Here is a 10,016-nt window from a genome sequence, read left to right as displayed (position 1 = left end):
CAGCGGTCTTCTCCCTGTGTCCTCATAAGGTCTATCCCTCTGTGTGTGTCTGTGTCCTAATCGCCTCTTCCTTCTTAAGATAGGATGCTTATTTTTATAGAAAAGAAGAGCCAGCTAAGGCAGTTCTGAGTGCCCTCCTCTGAGTTCCAAACAGCAAGTTTTACAAACTCAGCGTATACCATATTCCATGAAATCATTTATGTGTAAGTCCCTATTTCCAATGAACTTATAAATAAATGTGAGTTGAGTGTGGGGCAGCTTTGTTTTTATTTCTGTATCCTCAGCTTCTGGCGCAATGCCTAGAACCTGGTAGGTTTTCAATAAATGTTGGTCGAATGAATAAAAATGTCACCTTAATGCTTGGAAATGGGGTTGCAGAAGGATGTCTAAGGCCGTGTTACCTGGGGAGCAGTAACTAGGCTGAGGGACAGTAGGCAGTGAGGGGGAGTTACGAGGAGAAAGAAGATGCTCAATTAAAGCATTTATGTACCCAAACCCTCCGCTTTGTGAAAATCTAACTGCTTTTAGGAAACTGTCCATTTTCCTTGAAATAAGTACTCTTTCAAGCATTGTGATCTCGTCAATTTAATACTATAAGGAAAATCTATTAGGCTCTCATGGTTACTCTGAGAGAGTTTCTAGGGAAAATATTCAAATTGAACCTAACACAACTATTGATTTGTTTTGGGGAAGATCAATATGCATTTTTCTTCAGGGAGAAATACTGACATTGACTTTTCTTTAGCCAATACTTCCCTTCTGGAAAGTAGCAGCTGCTATAACTGTTAAGGAGAGACCAGTTCCTGCCACATAGAAGCAGCTGAAGACAGCCTGGCTCTGTCCAGTAATGGGAGACAACTGCTCCTTTTCAACATTTCACACCTGGAACTATTTGTAAATAAAGAGGAAGCTGCTTAAGTAAAAATTAAGTATTTTTTCTTATTTAAAGTTAATGTGTATTCCCCCAAAATACATCATAGATCTAGGGTAACCAGCTGTCCTGGATTGCCAAGGATTAAAGGGCTTCCTGGGACACAGGACTCCCAGTTCTAAAATGAGGGAAATCCTGGGCAAACTGGGACAAGATAGTAACACTCATGACAGATGCTTTATACTGAGTGAAGGGACCAAACTGTCCCCTCTTTTTTTTTTTTTTTTTTGCAGTACGCGGGCCTCTCACTGCTGTGGCCTCTCCCGTTGCGGAGCACAGGCTCCGGACGCGCAGGCTCAGTGGCCATGGCTCACGGGCCCAGCCGCTCCGCGGTGCGTGGGATCTTCCCGGACCGGGGCACAAACCCACGTCCCCTGCATCAGCAGGCGGACTCTCAACCACTGCGCCACCAGGGAAGCCCTGTCCCCTCTTTTTTATGTGATAACTAAACATTTTAGAAATAAGAAATTTCATAAAATTAAAAAGAACAGAAAGTGACGGATACAAACTAAAACCATATATTTTTTTAGGAAATAGGTAAAGAGGGCTAAGGGGTTATTATCTTGACTCAGTGAAACTTTACACTTAACAACCAGAAGGGAGCACGGTCTGTTTCAAGGTAGTTCTGCCTCTACCACACAGCAGACATTTTACCTCTGCAGCCCTGTCATAGCCAGATATGTAACTCTGGAGATCAGAATCAACACTTACACCGACTCTGAAGTCCTAGAGTTACTGTTACTCAAGGAAAAAAACCACACACATACCTTTATACCAAAAAGAAACTTCATACATGGCTTGAATAAAATAACCACAAAGCAGAGAGCTTCCTGCCCCGTTTGCTTGGTTGTTACGACTGCAACGAACATAGTGAGATTTTAAAAGCAAAGTTCCCCTTAAATTGTACATTTTTTTGTTATATTCAATATCTTGCAATAACCTATAATGAAAAATAATCTGAAAATGTGTAATATATATAACTGAATCACTTAGCTATACACATGAAACCAACACAACATTGTAAATGACTATACTTCAAGAAATTATACACATTTTTAGAAGCACTGCAGTGAGGAAAGACGTCCACATACCACACTGTCTTATATATCAATTATCTCTCTCTCTAAGCAGCCACTGCACTTGCCCTCGGGCTGCCTTACAAAGCCTCGACAAGCAGGAGAGGAGACTGCTATTTAAAAGTCACAAAGTTTTCTATGTTTAGAGACAGATCTCACATCACCTTGAAGACAAACTGTGCCTTTGATAGGGTAAGCACCATCGTGGACCCTTTAATTACAAGAGACGTAAAGTAAGGACTCCCTTGTATTTTGAAGCAGAATGGGGAGAAACTGATGCCATTATAAAGCCAAATATAAATGTTTTTAGATTGAGACATTGCTCTAGTCTGTACAGTATGCAAGTTGTGTGTTGGTGAATCAGGGCGAGCATTGCCTCAGACCTTCCTGCCCTCTTTCAGGGGTTACTGGATGTATGAGAGGTGAAAGAGAAACACACCCTAACTTCCTGTGAACTGAATACACCTCGTGCTACCGTGGCTTGATCCTCCTTGCAGCACTTGCTCCTGTGCTAGTGGCTGTCTATGCAGATCTGGAGTTGAAGCCCTGCATAGAGAGGACACAGGTATGACAGAGATGGTAAAAAGTGCAGGCCAACAAGCACTGGAAAGGTGCCAGTCTTTGAGCAGCAATTCGCAGCTCTGAGTGAAACTCTTGTCTGGGTGGAGGCAGGTGGTCTCCTGCAGACCAAGAGATGGTCAGTGAGAAAACACAAACGCCCCGTCGTGTATAAGAAAGAAAATGATCCTCATCTATTGTTTAGCCTGAGTAGCACTTTATGTATAATGGTCTTTCTGTAATTCACAGGGTTTTAATGATGAATGACAAATCAAAATAATGATAAATATTAACAAATTGCCCAACAGAGTGTTGAACAATGACACCACTACGTCATATGAAATGGACTTCCCCTCTCACGACAAGTGAAATTTCTCTTGGGACATTCCATCCTCTGAGGAAACCCCCTTCTCCATCCAGCCCCCTACCCAGACACTTTTTAATGTCTTCAGATCTAGTTCAATTTCTGTTTCACATAAAAGGGGGAAAAAAACAAACAAAACTAACCAACATGAAGCTCTTCAGTAGGAAAGAACTCTACAGTAACATTCCGCAGGTGCGGATCAGTCTCTCTAAGGGGAGCTGCCCCTGCCCAGCTGTTTCTCAGAGCTGGGGCTTCTCTTGCCATGTTCTCTCGTGTCTTCAGTTCAGGGCTGCCCCCAACCACCAAAGGCATTTGAAGAAGCAGAAGTACGCCTCCCAGAGGGCAGCTGGGCATGCAGGTGTGGTAAATGCAGACGGATCCTCTGGCCAGGGACACTCAGGGGCTATCCCACTCTCCACTAGATTGCAGGCCATGCAGTCACTTTGAATAGGGTTTTAGGAAGATCTGGAGACCGTGAAAACAGTCTGAATCACTTAGCTACACACATGAAACCAGCTAACATCACCTATTAGTGTACATTTGAGTGGTTATCAAGTGAGAGAAAGAGACACACAGAGAAAGAAATCTCGTCCCTAAAATATCTCATCCCTATGGGCCCACTGCACAAACAACACTGGCAGGGGCTGCATTTGCTCTCCAAGGGCTGCAGACATTTCTGACCATCACCAGGGAAGTACTTGGTGTGTCTCCTTGCACCCAGATGAGCTAGAATACAAAGTAAGGCCCAGGTTGTATCTTATGCCAGCCTTGTCACACACAGATGGAAAGGGCAATTATTCTACTGAACCTAAAATACATTCGTTGTTCAGATTTTGTCAGCTGTTTTGGGCTGGGATCATCGACCATGAAAGGCTTCTGTTTTTTTCACCATGAAGGGTTTTAAAGGACCTGTTTGTTGTCTCAGGTAGACCTTCCTTAGTAGAGAGAGGGGAGTGCAGAGGTGGAGTCAAACCATTCCAGACAAGAAAAGGAACCATAGCCAACCTGCAAGATGATGTTCATAAGCCAGGACTGCTTTCCTAACCAAAGCTCAAAGAACAGCATGACGTCAAGGGCAGAATTACAGAGCTGGGCTCTGCCAACCACAGCTATGGCTGCAAATCAAGAGGAAGGGCACAGCAACACATGCAAGCACTGTGTTCAATCTCCCTCCCTCTCTCTCTCTCTCTCTCCGCCCCCCCCCCCGCCCCTCTCTCTCTCGCTCTCTCTCTCTCTCTCTCTCTCTCTGTCTTTCTGTCTCTCTCTCACCAGTATATACTGCATCAGTTTTAAAAACAAGGCACAGTAGGACTTTGGTCACTCCTAGATCACAGCCATCCCACATGGAAATTGCATTGCTCTAGAAAGGCAGGCTAAGTAGATACAGCATTGACAGAGTATCTGGCATATAAAGGGATGAATTATTTGTGAACCTTACATCTGGATAAATGCAACAATCTCCCAGTTGTGTTTTCTCTCCTTAGTCAACAAACATCTGAAGGTTTCCCCACATAGTAGGGGCTATTTCAGGTGCTGGATACTAAGATTGATGACAACTTGTCCCTGCCCTCATGAAGCTTACAATTCTGGAAACTAGGTATACTGACAACACACAGGCATACGTGCTACAACCTGTAGGCTGACAGCAGTGTCACCTTCCTCCAGTCTTTAGGGACCCGGGCTCTGTCTTATTCCCCCTTTGCCTGATACTCTGCCTTACAATCTGCCTCACAGCTCCATTCCTCCACAACTGGGCAGGCCTTGCCTCTGCCAACCCAGCTGGGAGCTCTACATGTCAACGTAGTTGACTGATGCCCAACTACATGCCTGCTGGCGTCTCTCCACTTAACCTCCTCCCAGACTCTCCACCACGTCTCTCTACGCTGCTTACCTACCTGGGTATTCATTCCTCCTGCTGTTTTCCCCTGACGCCACACTCTCCAGTTGTCAGTGCTCTGAGATCCGCGGTCCCCAAACCTCTTAAGTGGAAGAAGGAAACCAAGTTCATGTTCAGGAGACTGCTTGGAGGCTGGAAATCAGTGGCCTTTCAAACGCTGAGGTCACTGAAGGGGCCATCCTTGTGCTCACACTGCTTGGCAAGGCCCCAAGCACTCAACTGGATACCCATTCTCCTTCTGGACAGTTCTGGAGAAGCAGAGAAAAATGTTTTGTGCTTTTGCTTCAGTAGTTATAGACTCTTTTTTTTTTTTTTTTTTTTTTTACTTATTTCCACAATTCATTAGGTTCTAGCTTTTTCTTTTAACTTTCAGTCATGTTTTGGCTAGATTAGCTCTTCACCTTAACCTCTTGTTCTTAATTTGTTCTAATTTGACCGTGTGGCCTGAGGATTCTGCAGAGGGCTAACATCACCTATTAGTGTACATTTAAGTGGTTACCAAGTGAGAGAAAGAGAGAGGGCAAGAGGCACACAAAGAAAGAAATCTTGTCCCTAAAAGATCTCACCCCTATGCGCCCACTGCACAAACACCACTGGCAGGGGCTGCATTTGCTCTCCAAGGGCTGCAGACGTTTCTGACCATCATGACAGAGGGGTGCCACTGGCATCCAGTAGTAGAGGCCAGGGATACTGCTAAACATCGTACAACGCACAGGACAGACCCACAAGAAAAAAAAAAAAAGATCTAGCCCCAAATGTCAGCAGTGCTGAGGCTGAGACACTCCAGATTGCAGTATGTTCAAAAGGCCAAGGAAGATTGCTTCACTACTTCCCACTTGGGCCAAGGTTGATCTCAATTCTCCGAATTATCAGCAACACCCGTAATGACCTGGCTGTGGCTCTAATGGCTGAACTTCTGCTTGTGGGCTTTTACACACTCCCACCTTAAAGTTCAAAGTTATTGCTCACTAAATACACCACTAACTGGTTATCCTTAACCACATGCGTATGGTCCCTGCTGGCCCACGTGACTGGTAACCATTCCGCACTGTGCACACATGAAAGCTTTATTTGTTTGGGAGTTGCTGCCAAAATGTGTGGTGTTGGCTGTGCTGAGACACAGGAAAACAGCAGGAAGAAAAGTAGAAGTAAAAATCTTACATGGAGTGAAATTCCACTAGGCTTATGATGCCTTAACAATTTTACGAATAAGAATGCAAGTGAATAGATTCTACTCTAAACGTGAATCTAAAGAGATTCTAAATAGATTCTACTCCAGCTTCCTCTAGGAGTCTTCTTCCCTCCCTTCTTTCCATTATCAGCAGCTATAAAGAATAAAAGAGGAAGACAGGAAGGAGCTTGGAAATGAGTATGTCACCTGTTCAGCATGAGAGCTGAACCTGAAAATCTCTGAGGTGGTGCTATGAAAATTAAAAGAGAAAACCAGGACATGTCAAAATGGATCAGACTTTCTCTTTTCCTTTTCTTTAGTCACAGAATTGCAACACATGACAATGATAATTTTGGGGTTATGATGCAGAGAGTTGGGGTTAGCTTCAAGGATAAGGTGGACGGGAGTGCAGGGAGATAGAGTCCCTTGTGGAAAACTTTCCCGACACACCCATGCACGCACAGACACACATGCACACACACGCACAAAGACACACACACACACAAATACAGACACACAAACGCACACACACGCACACACCATAGCTGGTTCTGAGCTTAGGAGAGCTTGTTAAGCAGATGGTCTGAGCTAGAAAAATAAGTTTTTAAGAAATGAATAAGAGAAAGAAAATGTTCCAAATGGATGGCAGAAGAAAAACTGGGTGTGGCTCTGTCATTTATGGGCAGATACTAACTCAAGAATTGTTCATGTTTTCGAAAGTTCATCTGAACTGGAAGCAACGACAGCACAAGCAGAGGAGGGAAATAAAAGTCGTTCACTGATTGTTGGCTAGGACCTTTGAAAATTCACAGTCCAGTGTTCTATTTTAAGGAGGAAAAAAATGGTTCAGAAAAGCTGATCATCTTGCCCAATAGCACTCTGAGATTTAGGGACACAGGCTGGTCTTGGGATTCCCCAGGCAGCCCACTAACCATGCTGTGCTGTCTATAAGCAGGAAGGCAGTACAAGTAATGATGGTGAGGGGCAGAGGAGGTGGGCTGTCCAGGTGACTGGGAGGGGGAGGGAAAAGAGGAAGTGAAGGTGGTGGGGAAGGAACACCCCAGAAGCAAGGGATAGGAAGGGTCCTATCCTACCCACGGGGGACAATTTGGGTGCACACCAAGGGGGGCTTCCTACACGTGGGGCTCTGGTACCTGTAGTGGCCCAGAAGACATCAACAACGAGGGAAAATGACTAAGATGGAGTCTGCAAGTTCTTTTCAAAATGTCAGCCTTCCTTAGAGCCTCACTACTGTTTCCTCAGTCTTCGGGAATCTGTGAACTTATTCCACAAATATTTACTGAACACCTATTTTGTGCCAGGCCCTGTCCCTGGCCATGTGGCTGCAGCAGTGAATAAGACAGACAAGGTCCTTGTCCTCTGCAGGATGCTTGCCAGTGAGATAGATAGCAAATAAATACGAGAATGTCCACTCATCTTAATTGCTACGAAGAAAACAATACAGGGTAATATGATGGTGACTGGAGAATCTCCTTTAGATCGGGTGGTCTGGAAAAGCCTCTTCGAGGAGGTGACATCTGGGCTGGGAGCTTGAAAGGAAGAGCCAGCTAGGGACTGAGACGGCTGGGTGGAGAGCACAGCCCACACAAAGGCTCACGGCCATGGTCAAGATATCAAGCGCCAAGGGTGGCACGTTCAAGGGACACACAGAAAGTCCCTTTCTGTGGGAAAGGAGGAGCAGATGAAATGAGGTCATCGGAGGTGAGCCCGGCCGTATCAGAATGAGGCATCCGTTCATTTAACAAATAATTATCAAGCACCCACGATGTGCAGGGCATTGCTGAGGGTATAAAAATGAAACGGCTAAACGCCTAGTTCAAGGATTCTGTCCGCAGGGAAGAAGTCAGTTTAGTAAGGGTGACAGACTACTTACACAATTCTGCTACAGGTTAGAAAGTGTTCCACTCCAGGCAGAACCACAACGCAGACATTACCGTGTTGCTTAGCAAGGAAAGGGGCTTTCCGGAAGCAATTGTATCAACATACCCATGCAACTACTAGAGCCAGTTTACAATCTGAAGGGGGCACACTGGCCGTCCAAAGTCACGGTATGACGTCTGACATCCGGACATCTGCTCCGCCAGGGTCGGGAGGTTAGGTCATCCCAGAGATGAGTCACCGAGCCCACCTTCTCCACCGGGTGAGCCTTCTCGCTCTTCGTGGGTGCGGCAGGGCCGTAGGAATCCCCCCACCCGGACTAAATCGGTAGCACTCAGAAAACCCAGGCAGGGGAGCCTGCAAGACCAAGGCTTCGATTAGCACCTGATTCACCCAGGCAGTCAAGGCAGGGCGGCGACTGCCGGTAACAGGCCCCCAGTGGCCCCGGGGAAAGGCCTGCCGGAGTTTTGGTGACCCTGACCCCCGGGGAGCGACCCGTGACACGCCTCACTAGGTAGGGGCTGCGCCTGCGTGACCACCGGCCCCGCCCCGTCTCGGAACGCGCAGGGCGACGGCGGTCGGGGCGGGGGGTGCGCGTGCGCCCTGGGCCCGGGCCCCCGAGTAGCCAGAATCCTGGAGGCCCCCGCTTCCAGGAGTCATGTCCCTGCACCCCGGTCCCCGGGAGACATAATCCCTGCGCCCCGGCCGGGCCCCTAGGAACCGCGTCCACAAGTCCCGCGGGCCGGCGTGGCAGGCGCCGGGCTCACTCCGGGAGGGGGCGGGCGCCGCGAGCCCCTTCCCGCAGGGGCGCCTGTGCCGCTGTCCGGCGGCCGAGGAGCCCGGGGGCCGCGGGGGACAGGAGCGCAGCGGACAGAGAGGCCTGGGCGCCGCCGGTCCGTGTTGCTGTTTACGCTGCGGGCGCGCAGTGCCCCCTGCCCGCCCTCCCGCTGCTCCCCCGCCCGCTCCAACATGCCCTCAGTGCGCCTGCCGCCGCGCCCCGGGCGCTAGACCGCGCGGCCGCCATGGGGAATGGGATGAACAAGGTAACGTGTCCCTCGTTCCCGCCCTCTGCCTCCACTCCTCAGCCTGCCTGCGCGGGGCTTTGCCGGCGAGGGGAGCCGTCCGCGCCCCCGGGCCCCCGAGAGGCGGGGGCCGCCGCGTGCCTGCGTCTGCGAGGCCCCCGGGCCCCGCCGCTTCCGGCTTGTGGCTGAGAGCTAGCCGTGCCCTTTAGCGGCGCCGGCGCTTGTTCTGCCCCGACTTGGGCTGAGCTCACAAGGATTGTGGTTTCTGCCTTTTCTCCCCTCCCCTTCACCCCCAGACTCGGCTCTTGAAGCCTCACCACCCACATCATTACTAAAGTGGAGTAGATAAGTGTCTTCTCTTCCGTAATTTCCTCTTCCCAGATTTTTTTTTCCGTGTACGCAGATAACTTTTTCTTGTGGACAGAAAAGTTGACAGAGGCCTAAATCCTGAGGTGCTTTTAATTCCCTGGGGGGCGGGGGGGGGCGGGTGGTGAGAGCACAGATTCAGAGCTGATTTATCCGGATCGCGTGGTTTCTGCGCAGGGCGACCTGTGCCTTCTAGAATAGAAAACCCGGCTTGCTCTGCTCTCCGGCGCCCCAGACCCTTCTTCCGAGGCCGTGGGATGGTCTGTGCCTTTCCTGCCGGTGGAGGGGACCAGATTCCAGCTCTTACAGTTGAGAGTTGCTTGGGGTGTATTCATGTCAAACGCAAGGTTAAGGAGCTTTTGATCTGGTACTTCTGGTTTAAAGAAAAGACTTACAAAACTTTTTCTTTTTTTAAAGCCCTCATCTTCTCGGGTCTTTGAAATGGTCCTGGATCAGATTAGTCTCTGGTCTGTTTCTCTTCCCCGGTGTATTCCACTCACCAGCGTCTCCGCGCACTTTCAGCTTCCCTACTGGGTGGGTATAAAGCTGATTTGTCAGCCCTGGGGTTCTTTCAGCTGGAGTGTTAGCAGTCCAGGCAGGTAGGAAAGGTACCCACTTAACTCTTCACCTGCCACGTCAAGTTCACTGTCATGGAGACTCAGTTTATATAAAAGGGGATTGTGTGGTTTAGGCCTGCGTACCGGAGGTTTTTTGGTAACCAGAATGGTATTC

The 10,016-nt window shown here is 48.5% G+C and overlaps 1 protein-coding gene and 1 long non-coding RNA gene across 3 annotated transcripts in view; one reads left to right on the top strand and one right to left on the bottom strand.

Annotated features, from left to right (window-relative positions):
• Window positions 1-1,433: 1,433 nt before the first annotated feature.
• Window positions 1,434-9,008, bottom strand: LOC132527800 (uncharacterized). The gene is made up of 3 exons (XR_009543100.1): window positions 8,005-9,008; window positions 4,825-5,074; window positions 1,434-3,655 (listed from the first exon to the last, which is right to left on the bottom strand). It is a non-coding gene; the product is annotated as an uncharacterized LOC132527800 (long non-coding RNA).
• The window catches only part of DUSP22 (dual specificity phosphatase 22), a 47,324-nt gene continuing 45,791 nt past the window's right edge, over window positions 8,484-10,016 (top strand). Inside the window, exon 1 of one of the 2 annotated variants that reach the window (XM_060163844.1) lies at window positions 8,484-8,939. In XM_060163844.1, coding sequence (XP_060019827.1) covers window positions 8,919-8,939 — 21 coding nt within the window. In that variant the 5' untranslated portion in view covers window positions 8,484-8,918. The remainder of the gene's footprint in view (window positions 8,940-10,016) is intronic. The other variant, XM_060163843.1, reaches the window with a different exon arrangement.

This window comes from Lagenorhynchus albirostris, chromosome 10, assembly GCF_949774975.1.
Source record: "Lagenorhynchus albirostris chromosome 10, mLagAlb1.1, whole genome shotgun sequence".
NCBI lineage: Eukaryota > Metazoa > Chordata > Mammalia > Artiodactyla > Delphinidae > Lagenorhynchus > Lagenorhynchus albirostris.
This window is presented reverse-complemented; position numbering and strand designations above follow the sequence as displayed.